Source organism: Meles meles, chromosome 3, assembly GCF_922984935.1.
Source record: "Meles meles chromosome 3, mMelMel3.1 paternal haplotype, whole genome shotgun sequence".
In the NCBI taxonomy this organism is placed as follows: Eukaryota; Metazoa; Chordata; class Mammalia; order Carnivora; family Mustelidae; genus Meles; species Meles meles.
In genome coordinates, this window is record NC_060068.1 from 89,565,677 (window position 1) to 89,584,077 (window position 18,401).

At 36.6% G+C, this 18,401-nt stretch overlaps 1 protein-coding gene across 3 annotated transcripts in view; it reads right to left on the bottom strand.

Moving 5' to 3' along the window:
* CWC27 (CWC27 spliceosome associated cyclophilin) overlaps positions 1–18,401 on the bottom strand; it is a 204,153-nt gene that overhangs the window by 158,924 nt on the left and 26,828 nt on the right. For all 3 annotated transcript variants that reach the window (XM_045999882.1, XM_045999883.1, XM_045999881.1), the window contains 3 exons: positions 14,164–14,243; positions 12,737–12,770; positions 11,427–11,578 (listed from right to left, as the gene is read on the bottom strand). In XM_045999882.1, the coding sequence (XP_045855838.1) occupies positions 11,427–11,578; positions 12,737–12,770; positions 14,164–14,243 (266 nt within the window). The remainder of the gene's footprint in view (positions 1–11,426; positions 11,579–12,736; positions 12,771–14,163; positions 14,244–18,401) is intronic.

Sequence of the window (18,401 nt, forward strand, 5' to 3'; positions counted from 1 at the left end):
CAAACTTCATTAAAATTAGGATGGCTCCATAGCTTAGTACCTGCTGATAAACCCAAATATTTCCTGAAAATACAATATTTGGACCACTACTACTCCATACCAAAGAAATAATAACTGCAAATTTTCTTTATTCGGAGACCAGTTACCCACTATATAGGCCTTACATTTCTTTCTCTTCCTCTTTCCTACCATCTGCTTCCGTATGTCTTGGAGGAAAGGAAGGTAAAAGGAAGACGAAATGCTATCAATGGTTAATGTACTCCTGGCTTGTAAATGTTCTAATGAGAGGAAGAGGGAAACTTTTAAAGATGATGATTCTAATGGTTCATACAGCATTGTTAAAATACCTGTGGATTTCAATCTTTTTTATTATATTATCTTTTAAAATTTGTACTATAATTTAAAAATGCATACTATCTTTTAAATTTTTTAAAAGATTTTTTATTAATTTTTGTGTCAGAGAGAGCACATAAGCAGGGGGAACAGCAGGCAGAGGGAGAAACAGGCTTCTCTCTGAGTAAGGACCCCGATGCAAGACTCAATCCCAGGACCCTGAGCCAAATGAACCACCAAGGTGTCCCACTATCTTCTAAATTTTTGAAATTTAAATATTGTATTATCTTTTTGAATCTGTACTTCTATGTCTGATCATATTAAGACTAACGGATTCCCCAAGGCTGAGAGAAAGGTTACAAATGTTTTCAAGGACAGAAATCCTGGGAAGTAAGAAATTCTAGTAACATGCCAAACCTGACAAAGAGCCCCTTGAGAGACAACAATTGGTAACATCTAATTTGGGTGTTCACCCAGGTCTCCGGGAGTATACTCAGGAGGTATTTATGACTACATTTTCCCTTGCTTCATAATTTGAAATTCAATCCAATTCATCAGATTTTTTTTTTGCCTTTAATTTATTTATTTTTTCAGCGTAACAGTATTCATTGTTTTTGCACAACACCCAGTGCTCCATGCAAAACGTGCCCTCCCTATTACCCACCACCTGTTCCCCCAACCTCCCACCCCTGACCCTTCAAAACCCTCAGGTTGTTTTTCAGAGTCCATAGTCTCTTATGGTTAGCCTCCCCTTCTAGGGTATCATGCTTACAGATTTTTTTTTAAAAGATTTTATTTATTTATTTGACACAGCAAGAGAGAGAGAGAGACAGGGAGAGAGGGAACACAGGCAGGGGGAGTGGGAGAGGAAGAAGCAGGCTTCCTGCTGAGCAGAGAGCCCAATGCGGGGCTCAATCCCAGGACTACGGGATCATGACCTGAGCTGAAGGCAGCCACTTAACGAGTGAACCACCCAGGTGCCCCAATTCATCAGATCTTTAATCTCAATTTCAACTTCAATATCCATATCTAAATTCCTGGTGCTATTATAATAATGATATTTCATATTCAGTCAACTAACACAGATCGTAACTAAAACACAAATTCCCCTAATTTTCCAAGTAAAAGAGTCATTTTTTTTTTAAATATTTTATTTATTTGATAGAGAGAGGTCACAAGTAGACAGAGAGGCAGGCAGAGAGAGAGGGAGAAACAGGCTCCCAACTGAGCAGAGAGCCCAACGTGGGGCTTGATCCCAGGACCCTGAGATCATGACCTGAGCCGAAGGCAGAGGCTTAAACCACTGAGCCACCCAGGCGCCCCTAAAAGAGTCATTTTATGAAGAAGGTCAGCAAATATGATGGATAAACAGAACATAGCTGATCAAACTGGAACCTGTTCAAACACCAAAACTAATACCATTCCAGTTAACCTTGAAACATTTTTATCAAATGTTTGATGATTATAATTTGAGGGTGTGTTAGTAATTTCTTGATTTATATTTCAATTTGATGAAAATAATTTAGAAGAGTAATCACACCACAATTACATTTAATAGAAATCACACAAAAACCGAATTTCCGTAACGACTATAATCACAACAAACCATTGATTTCTAACTATTTGGTCTGCTTGTTACATCTGATTTTACTCTTTGGTCGTTTACTATAAATCAATACACAGATGTTAAAAAACAGTAGGGCAGACAACTCAATTTGGTTTACAGAATGAACTCGCAGCAGTTGAGCTCCACCTACAGGCAAAAATAATTCTTTATAATCAATTTTAAAATAGGATTTTCCAAAAGACAAGCTCCAAATAATCCCAAACTTACAATTAACTTTGAGTGCACATTAGAATAACCTGGGGTGCTTTCTTAAACTTATGATCCCATGCCACAAATTCTGATTGACTTAGTCTGGGGTGGAGCATGTTCTCCAGTGACCTAAATGTACAGAAAAGTCAAAAGACATTGATCTAAAGAACATCAGAAATACTCAAGTGTCATAGTTTAGTTCTTATAAAATTATTTGAGTCCCACTATACTGACCATTTTATGTTTTTCAAAGATTAAAACTAAATTTACGGGGCGGGGGTGGGAGGTTGGGGGAACCAGGTGGTAGGTAATAGGGAGGGCACGTATTGCATGGAGCACTGGGTGTTGTGCAAAAACAATGAATACTGTTATGCTGAAAAAAATAAATTTAAATTAAAAAATGTAAAAATTGAAAAAAAAACTAAATTTAGTTGATGTAAGTGTCCTATATCACTGTTAGACTGCAAAAATTATCAGAAGTGACAGTATGATTTTTAAAATCTACCTTTACATTATTCTGTGCCTCAGAAGTAATCAAGGGAGTCTGTTTGTGGTGGGGAGTAGAGTCCTTTTTTTTAAAAATTTAATTTTATTTCTTCAGTGTTCCAAGATTCATTGTTTATGCACCATACCCAGTGATCCATGCAATACGTGCCCTCCTTTAATACCTACCACCAGGCTCACCCAAACCCCCCACCCCCCTCCCCTCCAAAACCCTCAGTCTGTTTCTCAGAGACCATAGTCTCTTATGGTTCATCTTCCCCAACCCCATTCACTTTTCCTTTCCTTCTCCTAATGTCCTCCATGTTATTCCTTATGCTCCACAAGTAAGTGAAACTATATGATAATTGACTCTCTCTGCTTAACTTATTTCACTCAGCATAATGTCTCCAGTCCCGCCCATGTTGATACAAAAGTTGGGTATTCATCCTTTCTGATAGAGGCGTAATATTCCATTGTATATATGAACCATATCTTCCTTATCCATTCGTCTGTCCAAGGGCATCTTGACTCTTTCCACAGTTTGACGATTATGGCCATTGCTGCTATGAACACTGGGGTACATATGGCCCTTCTTTTCACTACATTTGTATCTTTGGGGTAAATACCTACTAGTGCAATTGCAGGCTCATAGGGTAGCTCTATTTTAAATTTCTTAAGGAATCACCACACTGTTTTCCAAAGTGGCTATACCCAACTTGCATTCCTAAAAACAATGTAAGAGGGTTCCCCTTTCTCCACATCATCTCCAACACATGCTGTTTACTGTCTTGTTAATTTTGGCCAATCTAACTAGTGTAAGGTGGCATCTCAATGTGGTTTTGATTTGAATCTCCCTGATGGCTAATGATGATGAACATTTTTTCATGTGTCTGTTAGTATGTTCTTCTTTGGAGAAGTGTCTGTTCATGTCTTCTGCCCATTTTTGATGTGATTATCTGTTTTTTTGGGTGTTGAGTCTGAGGAATTCCTTATAGATCTTGGTTATCAGTCCTTTGTCTATAGTGTCATTTGTGAATATCTGCTCCCATTCCATGGGTTGCCTCTTTGTTTTGTTGACTGTTTCAAGCTTCTGATGTTGAGCAAATCCCAAATGTTCATTTTTGCTTTTGTTTCCTTTGCCTTTGGAGACATATCTTGAAAGAAGTTGCTGTGGCCAATGTCCAAGAGGTTACTGCCTATGTTCTCCTCTAGGATTATGATAGATTCCTGCCTCATGTTGAGGTCTTTTATCTATTTCAAGTTTATCTTTGTGTATGGTGTAAGAGAATGATCAAGTTTCATTCTTCTATACATAGCTGTCCAATTTCCCCAGCACCATTTATTGAAGAGACTGTCTTTTTTTCCACTGGATATTTTTTCCTGCTTTGTCAAAGATTATTTGACCACAGAGTGGACTCTCTACTCTGTTTCACTGGTCTATGTTTCTGTTTTTTTGCCAGTACCATGCCGTCTTGGTGATCACAGCTTTGTAGTACAGCTTGAAATCAGGCAATGTGATGCCCCCAGTTTTTTCTTTTTCAACATTTCCTTAGCAATTCGGGGTCTTTTCTGATTCCATACAAATTTTAGGATTGTTTGTTCCAGCACTTTGAAAAAGACCAGTGGAATTTTGATTGGGATGGCACTGAAAGTATAGTTTGCTCTAGGCAGTATAGACATTTTAACAATGTTTACTCTTCCAATTCATGAGAATGGAATGCTTTTCCATCTTTTTGTGTCTTCTTCAATTTCTTTCATGAGTGTTCTATAGTTCCTTGAGTACAAATCCTTTACTTCTTTGGTTAGGTTTATTCCCAGGTATCTTATGGTTCTTGGTGCTATAGTAAATTGAATCGATTCTCTAATTTCCCTTTCTGTATTTTCATTGTTAGTGTATAAGAAAGCAACTGATTTCTGTGCATTGATTTTGTATCCTGCCACATTACTGAACTGCTATATGAGTTCTAGTAGTTTGGGAGTAGTCTTTTGGGTTTTCCATATAAAGTATCATGTTATCTGCGAAGAGAGAGAGTTTGACTTCTTCTTTGCCAATTAGAATACCTTCTATTTCTTTTTGTTTTCTGATTGCTGTTGCTAGGACTTCTAGTACTACGTTGAACAACAGTGGCGAGAGTGGGCATCCTTGTGGTGTTCCCGATCTCAAAGGGAAGGCTGTCAGCTTTTCCCCATTGAGAATGATATTCCCTGTGGGTTTTTCATAGATAGATTTTATGAAGTTGAGGAATGTTCCCTCTATCCCTATAATCTGAAGAGTTTAATCAGGAACAGATGCTGTATTTTGTCAAATGCTTTTTCTGCATCAATCGAGAGGACCATGTGGTTCTTCTTTCTTTGCTTATTGATTTGTTCTATCACATTGATTGATTTGTGAATGTTGAACCACCCTTGCATCCCAGGGATGCATCCCATGGTGGATAATCTTTTTATGTACTGTTGGATCCTATCAGCTAGGATCTTACTAAGAATCTTGGCATCCATATTCATCAGGGATATTGGTCTGAAATTCTTTTTGATGGGGTCTTTGCCTGGTTCGGGGATCAGGGTAATGCTGACTTCATAGAGTCTGGAAGTTTTCCTTCTGTTTCTATTTTTTGAAATAGCTTCAGGAGACTAGGTATTATTTCTTCTTTGAATGTTTGGTAGAATTCCCAAGGAAATCCATGAGGTCCTGGGCTCTTGATTTTTGGGAGGTTTTTGATCACTGCTTCAATCTCGTTAGTAGATATTGGTCTATTCAGGCTGTCAATTTCTTCCTGTTTCAGTCTTGGAAGTTTATAGGTTTCTAGGAATACATCCATTTCTTCTAGTTTGCTTAACTTATTGGCATATAACTGTTGATAGTAATTTCTGACATTGTTTCTATTTCCTTGGTGTTAGTCTTGATCTCTCCCCTTTCATTCATAATTTCATTAATTCCGGTCCTCTCTCTTTTCTTTTCAAGTAGTTGGCCAATATTTTATAGATCTTATTGATTCTTTCAAAGAACGAGCTTCTAGTTTTGCTAATGTGTTTACTGTATCTCTAGTTTCTAACTCATTGATCTTTGCTCTAATTTTGGTTTAGAGGGGAGTAGAGTTCTTAACCCTGGAGGCACATTAGTATATCTGGGGAGATTTTACAAAGTATTGTTGCCCTAAATGAGTATCTGTTCTTACAAGTTAGAAAAGCAGTTACTTTAGAGGGTGAGGGAGGGAGATGGGGCAAGAGGGAGATTTTTGGGTGACAGAATTTTCTGTTTCTTGATCTGGATGATGGGTATGAGTATATATGGTTTGTAAAAATTTAGCAAGCTGTATAATTATGATATGTGCACTATGAAATAGAGCTAAGACAAATACATTCTGTATGTATAACATACTTTAATTAAAAGCTAAAAAGTTAAAGAGGAGGATGTGTCCAGGTTTTCCTTCAGACCAAATGATTCAGAATCGTGGAGATGGGGCCTAGCTATCAGTATTTCTTTGAATGTTCCCCCAGGGAATCTAACAGAAAGTTGGAAATGAAAAACCATTCCTCTAATATCTTCCATCACAGATATATTTATTCATTTATTAATCTACTCATACAAACTTTAAGGACCATATACTTACTATACTAGACTCAGAGGATGTAAAGATAAAAAGGACACAGGGCACCTGGGTGGCTTAGTCAGTTAAGCATCTGCCTTCGGTTCAGGCCATGATCCCAAGGTCCTGGGATTGAGCTCCACGTTAGGCTCGCTGCTCGGTGGGGAGTCTGCTTCTCCCTGTCGCTCTGACCCTCCCCTGCTCATTCTCTCTCTCCAATAAATAAAAACTTTTTTAAAAGAAAAGATAAAAAAGGATATAATCTCTGAAGAAATTTAATCTAGGCAAGGGATAGATAGGTAAACCAGTAAATCCCATATGATAAATACAAGCAAGTTACTTACAAGATCTAGAGGTGAAAGTGATTTGTTAAAGAAAAATTCAATCATTTTGATGTTGTTCATTCTTTTTTTTTTTTTTTTTTTTTTTCAGACCAGAATATTTTTAATTGGGAGAAAGCTCAGAAAAAGTCCTGGTAAGAAAACAATAGTATCAATTTTTTTTCAACTATTTAAATGTGAAAATATTATAGCCCAAATGTTTAACAGCTACTCTCTTTTGCCTGTGAATTCCAGAGTATCTTTTTTTGGACAAATATTTATATGAGCGAAAAAAAGCCATTCTATTAGCTCTTCCTTATTTCGAGCTTTGTTTTAAATAACTTCAATATCCTAAAAGGTTAAAAGGATTAGATTTTAGTTCTTCATTCACTGAATATTCTATTAAAATTTCTACCTGATTTCAAATAAATTTTAACTAAAATACAAAGTGCTGCTTTGAAAAATGTCTAAAACCACACTGGGTTTTTTTTTTTTCCCATTTTATTTATTTTTGTTGTTCATTCTTTTATACAAATATTTGGGTACCTATGATGTTTGGCCATGGAAAAACACTAACAAATGGTACAATTTCTGCCTTCAAGAAAGTTACAGAATAAGGGTACATAAGAAAGGAAATAAAGGTATAACCTAACATCATACTATCACAGACGTGTAAGAAAGGTGTAATATGGGGGCACCTGGGTGGCTCAGGTGTTAAATGTCTGCCTTCGGCTCAGGTCATGATCCCAGGGTCCTGGGATCAAGTCCCACATCAGGCTCCCTGCTCCTCAGGAAGCCTGCTTCTCCGTCTCCCTCTCCCTCTGCTTGTATTCCCTCTCTCGCTGTGTCTGTCTCTCCGTGTCAAATAAATAAATAAAATCTTAAAAATAAAATAAAATCTCCTTAAAAAAAAAAAGAAAGGTGTAATATGTACACCCTAAGGAGTCAGAGATGGTACTACCAAGTTGCTGACCTTGGAGGTAAGGTGATAGATAAACTTAAACTAGTCCAGTAATTGGGGAATTAAAAATTAGTATTCTAGAAGAGTGTTTCTCAAAAAGTTAGTATGCATACAGATCAGCTGGGGTTCTTGTAAAATGCAGATTGATTCCTCAAGTGTGGGATAGGGCCTGAAACTCAGTATTTCTAAATATTTCCCAAGTGATACTAATGTTACTAGTCTACAGATTACAATTTAAGTAGCAAAGTTCTGCAACAAAATGGGTTTCAAGAGACAAGAGATAAAAAATGCCCAATATTCCACAGCAGAGACACCAAGAAGAACAAAAATTGCAAAGTAGCTATTAGATTTGTCAATTAGAAGGCCTTAGTGAGAGTAGTTTAAGTGGAATGATGAGGGAGAATCTAACTGATGGGTATTTAGAAATAAATAAGAAGTAATAAGGTGGGAACAGGAAATAAAATGGAATAGTTTTGTTTGTTTTCACTCTTGAATGCTGGGAGAGGTTTAAGTCTATTCATAAACTGAAGGAAAGGAACCAGTAGAGAGAGAAAACTAAAGATGGGGAAGAGGGTGGAATCACTTTGGGTAGAGAGACTCCTCTCCCTTTGCAGCAGAGGAGAAGGAGCTAAGAATTGGTCTCAAAAGGGCAGGGAGGGGAAAAGAAAAAAAGTGGAAGGAGTTACTCTTATTTCACAGAGCAGGAAGCCAGGTGATCTGGTGAGTGACAATGAGTTCAAGGTTTGAACTAAGCACTGTGGGGGGTGGGAAGTGAAGAAGCACTAGAGGTACAGCTGAGGCTAGACTTGTACGTGGTTGTGTGATTCTGCGCATCAGTATCCAGCAGTGAAGGTATAGGCTTAAAGAAGATGGGCTGGATGAGAGAGTGAGACTGACACATTTAGAAAAGGAGGAGGAAAGGGACATAAAACCTAAGAAGTCAAAGAGGTAAAATGAGAGAAGAGAAAGGTGAGAAGGTAGGAAGTGTTTTGCACTTTTTTTGGTCTTCAACCCCTAACCAGTTTTCAACAGTGTTAACAACTAGAGACACTGCTGAGAATACATTATTAGGAAAAGATTCTACTCTGCATAAATTTGTTGAAATTTATATTGTTAAGCACCATCCCCCAGCTTACACATAAGTACTCAACAAATCTGCTTGTAGATTTAACATCCAAAGTGATAAACAGCTTTAACAGGGTCCAGATGTTTCTTTACCAACAGAAGCAACACCACAAATTTTCAGTAAAATTATACTTCTTGCCTAAAGCACTGGTCAGCTAGTCTATTCCCTGATCGTACTGCTTGAATCAGAAAATGGACTACGTTTAGCACATGGAGATGAAAACGCTCAATATCTGAATAGATAATAATTTCACATGAACATCCTATCTTGCTGGCAGCTGTACCCTTTATAATTCAACTTAGACTGAGTAGTGTTATTCCTTTAAATTTAACTATCTTTTTTTTTAACCACATTACAGTTTTTTAAGACTCTTAGAGGTTTTTGTGTTTTTTTTTAAACATAAAATTAACTCGAGACTTAAACTATAATGAAGCTGGTATAACTAACCAAAAGCACTAATAATTTTGGAGTTTTTTTGCACTCAAGTGGTCATGAGACAAGCATGGATATTTCTAGATAAAAGTGGAAAACTGTATTTTCCCTTTGAAATGCTATACTTTCTTCTCTATCCTGATATCCTTATTTTTCTTTGTAGGCAGGAGAGGTAAGATGGAGGGAGAAAGAAGGATGTGCATATTGAAAAATCTGGGGGAAGAGGGAAACAGTTAAAAATAGAGGATGCTTAAGTGTCTCAGTCAATTAAGCATCCCACTGTTGATTTTGGCTCAGGTCATGATATCAGGGTCCCAGGATAGAGCCCTGGGTTGGGCTCCATGCTCATTCGGGAATCAAGGATTCTCTCTCTCTCTCCCCTCTCCTCTCCTCTCTCTGACCCTCTCCCAACTCGTCTGCAGAGTCTCTCTCTCTCCCTCTCTCTCTCAAATAAATAAATCAATCTTAAAAAAAAATAGATGTTTTGGTGTTTTCAGTATTTATTAAGGCAAATTTTGCCAAATAAGCTTTATTTAGTTCTTAAAGAAAATTCAGCTCTGCTAAATTATAAGTTATACTAATTACAGAGTAATATAAGTATTGGAAATTGTTATTAAAGCCAACAAGACAGTAGGATTGAAGAATTAAACACTTAAACATAACAACTATTTGTTTCATCTATTAAAAACTAAAAATGGGGGCATCTGGGTGACTCAGTTGGTTGAGCATCTGACTCTTGGTTTCGGCTCAGGTCATGATCTCAGGGTTTTGAGACAGAGCCCTGCATCAGGCTCCGTGCTCAGCTTGGAGTCTGTTTGAGATTCATACTCTCCCTCCTCTCCCTCTGCACCATCTCCCCATACATGTGCTCTTTCTCTCTCTCTAAATATAAATAAATCCTTAGATTTATATGAAAATAAATTTTTTGTCACATTATAAACCTAATCTTTAAAAAATTCATAGCTCTTAACAATCAGAAAATGCATGTCTTGAATGAGAGAGAGAAAAAAAATATTGATTGTATATGTAATCTGACTTAAAGTTACTGAGCTGATGTGATGTATAAGCGCTAAAATATTGTCAATAGTGGCCCAAAGGTAATCTACTATATTTAATTACTATTTCTGAATATAGACTGAAATATAAACTTTCTGAAGTTTATATTATCAGTGGGAATTTCTGGGAATTACTTTTCTGGTTATATAAAGAAAAAATTAAGGGAGTAAAGCAATGAAAACATAAAAATGTTTTTCATTTTTAAGTTTTTCTTTTTTTTAAAGTTTTTCTATATGAAACTGAGAAATAGAGAAAAAGAATATTGTTTATATGTAGTTACATCTATTTTATCAACAAATGCATATAATCCCAAAAAAATTTTTTTAAAGATTTTATTTATTTATTTGAGAGAGAAAGAACTAGTTGTATGGGAAGGACAGAAGGAGAGGGATAAGGAGAAGCAGACACCCTGCTGAGCTGGGAGCCTGACAAAGCACTCGATCCCAGGACCCCGGGTCATGACTCTGAGATACTTAACTGACAGAGCCACCCAGGTTCCCTGGAAACATTTTATAAAGCAATATTATTTAGGGGCACCTAGGTGGCCCAGTCAATCGGTTAAGCATCTGCCTTTGGCTCAGGTCGTGATCCCAGAGTCCTGGGATCGAGCCCCACATCAGGCTACTTGTTCAGCAGAGAGTCTGTTTCTTGCTCTCACTCTCTGTGGGCGTGCTCTCTCTCTCTCTGTCTCAAATAAATAATAAAAATAAGATACTTAAAGCAGTATTATTTAAATGTATACGATACAGTTGTAATAACAGAATCATAATGGAGAGCTTTTCAATTAAATTGAATTTCAGGAGTCACAAAACTCAACAACTCTTTATCATCACACATTTGCTGAAATTTCTTTTATGATACCACTGAGATTAGGAGAGGGATATAGTATGAATCAGACTCGAAAAGATATTTAAGAATGTTTTCAGGCCCACATACTTTCATAACCAATTTTGACAAATTTTACTCACCTAAATCTGAGGACTTCTCTTTTCATTCTATAGAACACTCTGTTCATTTCATATCCTTCCACATGTAACTAATATGTTGTTTACCTCACATATGAAAATTTACAGTGGCTTTTAAAGAAGAGATTAGAAAGAAATGAAGTAGAATTTGACTCAGGGGACCACTGCTATAAGTACTTTAAAACTGGTCTATTTTAGGCCTCCAAATAGGCTAACACACAAATGGTGTACATATCAAACATTATGAAAATAGTACTTAAAAAAATAAGTTGAATAGAGGACTTTATACTAATTTAAAGTGAAGTCTAAAAAAGACAAACTGACACAACACACAGTAATTGACTCACCTGCGGCTAACTGATTTCACTTCTCCCTCTCCAGATGACTTAACATTTCCACTTGTGTCCTTTTTTAACTTCTTTGCAATTCGTTCTCTCATCAGATTCTTCTCATCACCATCAATATATTCATCATGCTCTGCACCTTCATATTCTCCATCCTGTAGAAATTGAAGTGGAATATTTGCCAAGCATCCCATTGCCCTTTAAACTTCCAGAGATCCATCCCAGACTCTCCTCATTGCCTTCTATCTAGGCCAGTTTTGTTTTTTGTTTTCCTCTGTCTTGAATTAGTAGTGGCTTGAACAATCTGTTCCAGGTGGGAATACTCCTGGGGTCTGCTCTAGGCCAACTATGTAAGTATGGGATACCCAAATAAGGGGTGTTTGCTCACTTAACCCATAGCCCTTCTGTGCAACACGGGCTGTACTCTCTCTGTATCACCCAGGATATTGTGTCTATCTATATTCCTATTCTTTCCCAGTGGGAAATGTGGCTTCTGCAGGCAGTTGGCCAGTATACTGATCTCAACTAAAGATTAATTCCAGTAGAATCAGGAGGTGGAGAAGCTGAGATTTCTTCCTATAATCTTAGTTATACCACCTACTCCTCTTCTCAGAATCCTCCAGTGGATCCCCAACTCACTTACAACCCTACACATTCTATACCTCCTGGACATAATTTCCCACAACTCCAGGCCAGCAACACCATTTTTCTAGGGAAAAATGTAGAAGATAATCTAAGAATCACCAGTTAGAGCTGGTGTTCTTTCTATCTCGAAACACTCATATTCCATATATCTTCATTGCCCGCCCTCTCATCACCTTCAAGTCTTTTTTTATCGCTTTAATACCCAATACAACTAATAAAGAAAGATCAACATAGTCTTGAAAGAGGATCTTCAGAATTGTGTATATAAAGGAGGAATACTACAAATAACTAATCGAAGCATTTTCCCATAAACCATGTAGGATACCCATGCATCAACATTTAAACTTTTAACATAATAAAATAAAATCAATGACATCTGAATTTTGAGTATTCAGGTAGTGAGAGGGAGAAAAAACAGGTTAGAAATTCACAAATACCTAAGATTTCAATTTTGTAGGGAAATACACACACATCTACACATATGCTTGGAAGGAAATATTCCAATCAAAATAAATGATTTACTTTTCAGATTTTTAATTTTTTTCAAAAATTTAAATATATAATTATAAATGTAACATATACTACCTTTTAAGAAAAATATTAAATTTTTATAAACATTTTGAATTTTCTATTAATTGTTCAAACTATATACTAAAATTAATACTTACATTGGTTGAATCTGCTACTGCATCATCTTTTTCACTACAAAAGGAATGAAAAACAGGAAAATTTTAGCCTCAAACTGAAACTTCTAAAATTATTCAAATTCTAGGATTATTCAAAATTTAGAATACTTTATTAGGATTAACAGTTCAAAGACCTATCTCAACATAGGAATTTCAGAATGGAACTGTAGAATAAACAGAAACATTCTACAAGAGAGTCATTTTTACAAATAGAATAAGAACAATGCCACATGAGCACACATATAAATTAACTAGAATTAATGGGAAAAAAGCAAACAACCTACAGTACTGTTTTTATGAGCAAAGGGCTGCAGTGAACAATTTTTTCCATCAGCGTGATGTACTCTGGCAGAAAAAACCAAATACTTAAAATACAAGGATATTAAGAAAAGATTTATTTTACATAGAATTTTTGAAAACAAGCTAAACTCAATGCAATAGCATTTTAATCCCTTTTGAGACAGTGACCCAATATATCATGTACAATTGTATTTAACAGAAGACATCTTCCCTTCTCCAAGAGAAGCAATAGAGATAGACATTTCCTGATAACTACCAAAATGTATAAGAAAGAACTACTCAATGGTGACTTCTTCACAAAACCTTTCAACTCTGCCCTGTTTACCTATAGTACCAACAGGCACAAAAATGCTTTAAGGAAAAAGCTAACAAAGTAACTCTGAATTAAACATTAAACTTTTTTTTTATTAAAGATTATATTTATTTATTTGACAGAGAGACAGAGAGAGCCATCACAAGTAGGCAGAGCAGCAGGCAGAGGGAGAGAGAAGCAGGCTCCCCCCTGAGCAGAGAGCCCGATGTGGGACTGGATCCCAGGACCCTGAGATCATGACCTGAGCCAAAGACAGAGGCTTATCCCACTGAACCACCCAGGCGCCCCTAAACATTAAACTTTTAAAGCAAACTGTTTCCTACTCAAACTATACCAAGATGTAAGTTAAGCAATTAATTTTAAATTTAATTAGCCCAAAAGAAATAGATAGCAAGACAAAAGAAAGGGACCAGAATGCTTCCCTCCATTATGCTAGAAGCTCCATCACCAAAATGCTTTCGTTATTTGTCTGAGTTTTAAAAAACTGCACTTAAGAGAACTGACCAGGGCGCTGGGTGGCTTAGTCAGTAAAGTGTCTGACTCTTGATTTTTGCTCAGGTTGTGATCTCAGGGTTGTGAGACTGAGCCCTACACTGGGCTCTGCCCTCAGTGGGGAGTATGCTTGAGATTCTTCGCCCTCTCCCTTTACCACTCCCAACACCCATAGCGCACGCTCACGCTCAAATAAATAAATTTTTTTTAAAAAGAGAGAGCAAACTGACTTTTTTCTTACAAAGGCAGCAAGAAAATATCTGAGCCAGAGATTAATTTAGGATCACACTTATAGCATACTAACCTTCCAACAGCTGGAACAGAACTGAGATGGGGATCATCCTTAAGCAAGTCATGACTACTTTTGCTTTTTCCCTTCATGCTCTAGGGAAAAATGTAGGATATAATCATAAGAAGAAATAAGTTTTCCAAAAGAACAAGTTAACACATTTACATAAAATCTAGTACTGTTATAATATGACTAGCAAAAGAGACATGTTCCTGAAATTTTTAATATAAATTAAAGCTTTACAAATAAGGGGCGCCTGGGTGGCTCAGTGGGTTAATGCCTCTGCCTTCAGATCGGGTCATGATCTCGGGGTCCTGGGATGGAGCCTGCATCGGGCTCTCTGCTCGGCAGGGAGCCTGCTTCGTCCTCTCTCTCTACCTGCCTCTCTGCCTACTTGTGATCTCTATCTGTCAAATAAATAAATAAAATCTTTAAAAAAAAATACTTTTTCTTCCTAAAAGTGATGAATCCTTCAAAATAAGTTTATTGATTACTATTTCCAAACACTATGATTGCTATGATTTAGCTGTATATATGATTTACATATAGCTAAACTAATTCTTTGACCCAGATAGTAAAACTTAGAAGATAGTTCACTAGAGTAATTTGAAATAAATGCACACAATTGTTTTTCAAACACATAGGCTATACTGCACAGAATTACATGTATACATGTATTCTGCTTCTCTGAAGAATTCTATTACATTCTTTGACCTGAAGCACAGACAGAAAAACTTAGAAACAAACAGATCTTATAGGCCATGTGATCTAGTCTCCCACCCAATGCAGGCATCTCCTTGACATCACTGCTAACTAGTCAGCCAGTGTTTTGAACACCTGAAAGGAGTTTTTCCTTAGACATACACACAAATCACTCCTTTTCAAATGTTTTCTAAAGTTGGACAGTTCTCTCTGTAATTGGAGAGAAAAAAAAAACCTATGTGTAATTTCCAGCCATCCAACCAATCCTAGTTCTACCTTCTAGAACTAGAGAGAGCTTAGTTTAAATACAAAGAGACTGGTATAATAATGGCCCCCTAAAGATGTCCACGTCCTAGTTCTCAAAACCTGTGACTATGTTACCTTACATGGCAAAAGGGACTTTGCAGATAAATTAAGGATTCTGAGATGAGGAGACTATCCTGGATTGTCAGAGTATATCCAGTTGTAATCACAAAAGTCCTTACAAGTAAAAGAGGGAGGCAGGAGAGTCTGTTTCATAAAGATAAAGCATGAGAAAGACGCTATGGTCTATTGTTAGCTTTGAAGATGGAAGAAGAGGCCATAAGCCAAGGAATGCAAATGGCTCTAGAAGTTGGAAAAGTTAAGGGAAGAGATTCTCCCCAGAGCCTCCAGAAGGAAGGCAGCCCCGCCAATAGCCCAATATGGAGCCAAGTGAAACCTGTTTTGGACTTCTGACCTCCAGAACTGTAACATATTAAATTTGTTTTGCTTCAGGCCACTAAACTATGGTAATTAGTTATAGCAGAAATATGAGACAAACATAAATATACTAACATCTTTTTAAAATTACTTAAATGTAAACAATTAGAAAGATTAAGTTTAATACAATTTAATGAGGCAACAATAGTTTATAAATTAGACTGTTCAACACTTCTTACAACCTCTGTGCAAAAGGCCTAGTGGCACTCTTCATGCCACGTCTACCACTTCCTCTCCCACCAATCCTAACCTCCTGGGAAAGCTTAATTTCTTGGACTAAACAAGAATATGACAAAATATTCTTACTTTATTTCCAAAAGCAGTGTACTTGTCTATCAATATAATTTTCTGGGGGTGAGAAAAAAGCCTTCTTATAACTTGGGGCTTGAGGAGAAAATGTTGGCATATCTTGCAGTGAGAGAAATACTATGTGTATCACTGTAAACGTGGGACAACTTAATCAGTATTTTAAAATCTAGCTATTGCGATACTTTTATAATGGACCTACCATTTAACTTGCCTCATGAAAACTTCTTGTCTGATTGTAAGCTTTCACTTGAAAAATATTTTCTGACATCTGTTTTTAAGTTATATACAAAGATTCAGGAGTAACCTTTAAACCAGTGAAGACACTGAATAAAACTGTCATTTAAGAAGCAAAATGAAAGGAGGGATCTTCCATAAAAACTTTTCGAATGTCTGAAGCCTAGGATTATATTTTTACTTAGCTTTTATTTCTCCAAAGTATATCCAGTTCCTCAAGCATTCTCCATGTGGAGTGGTTCTTGGCTTTATCAACATCCTCCTCATGATCCTCCCTTCCTCTGAATGCATCTAGTTTGTCAGTTTCTTTCTTTCTTGCCCTTTCTCTCTCTCCCTCTTTCTCTTTCCTTTTCTTTGTCAGTATCCTTCTTAAATGTGGTCTGAACTGAACAAAATGCTATAAATGTGACCACCCAAAATGCAAAGAATGTTAAATTCCTTATTCCAGAGACCTTACTCTTAATAATTCAACTAGAGCTTACAGGCTATTAAGTCTTATACCTATTCAGCTGATTGCATTAAACTCAAGTATAGAATTTACATGTACTCCTATTACACTTTAACTGACTAGTTCAAATAATCATGCACAGGTTGACAACAAAGCACTCTTTGGGCAGAAGTATTCAATCAGATATAAGTCCATCTGACTATACTATCTCCCAGATCACATTTCCTCATGTTGTCCACAAGACTATGATGAGAGACTCTGAAAATGTACTCTCTGGAACTCAAAATATGTTATTATGGCATCATTCTATCATGCAATCCTATCAAAAAGGAAATTAAGTCAGTCTGGCAAGTCACTTAACCAGAGTCTCAGTTTCCTCATCTATAAAGAAAGGAAGTTGGACTAGATCCCTTTGAGCTATAAAATTCTATTATTCTAAAAGAGATTTTATCAGGTAGTAGAAATACACTGAAATAAATAAGGAAGGAAAGCTAACCCATGTGGGAGAGGTACCTTGTCATGAATAAATGAGTGGGGTGAAGTAGTGTCTGTAATCCCACACTGATAATCCATAAACCAGAGGGGACTCTATCTTATTTCTCCTTTCACATAAAGCAAAGCCCCAATTCAGACTTTACCAATTATTAACTTGTGATGTTAGACAGGTTCTGGAATAAAGCTTAACATACTGTGGAGTCACTGAAAAAAGAAACTTGATAAGCAAATGAATAATGAAACAAATTATTTTCAAGACCTCTACAAATATTTAATTTCATGCAAGCCCTGAAACTGAAAATTGTTCATAGTCTTTGTAAAAGATACCTACTTGACTTTGGTTCTAATTATTATATATGTTTAAAACAGTAAGGCTAACTTTTAAGAAATGTATCTATTGGTCATACTTTTCCAATATTCAGGCAAGGGTTCCTTTTTCTTAACCAAGGTTTCATTTTACTCCAAAGGTAAAATGTATTAGAAGTGTTCTTAAAGTCTGAATAACAGTACAAAAGGAAAATAAATAAACTGTACTTCCATTGTGATTCACTCTAAAATTCATCTCATGCCCTCTAGAGAAATTTCCTTTCCTCTAAGCCAATAAACTTCAATGATTTTTTTTTATCGTTGATCTATTTTCTCAAGCTAAACTTATTCATCCCATTATATAAACAGACAAAACAGGTGAATTCTGTAAGCCAAAGACTCTGTACAAAGTGCCAAGATGCATTCACATGTAGAGAAGAATGGGTTGTTGGAGGATCATGATATACAGGTATACACCAGTGCTCTTTTTTTAGATTTTTTTTTTTTTTTAAGATTTTATTCATTTGACAGACAGATCACAAGTAGGCAGAGAGAGAGGAAGAAGCAGGCTCCCTGCCAAGCAGGGAGCCCGATGCGGGGCTCGATCCCAGGACCCTGAGATCATGACCTGAGCCGAAGGCAGAGGCCTAAACCACCAAGCCACCCAGGCGCCCCTATACCAGTGCTCTTAAATGCTGCTCAAGCTACTATCCAGGACCCAGTGGGAATGCTCAGGAAGAACACTCGGACAATTATGCTGAGTTAAGGCTTCCAACCCCAGAAAGCTAAACTGTTGGTAAAGTTTTTTGCCAACCTTCTAGACTGCTTTAGCGTGAGGGCAGCAGCTTCTGCTTAATAATCACAATCATATCAGAGATTGATATTCTTCAGCTTTCTGAGAATCAAATATAAATTATAACATAGAGTATACTGCTTAAGACATTTAACTTTCAAAAACATTTTCCGAGATTGCATACTGAATCAAAGTAATGACTATCCACATCCTTATTTCACAACT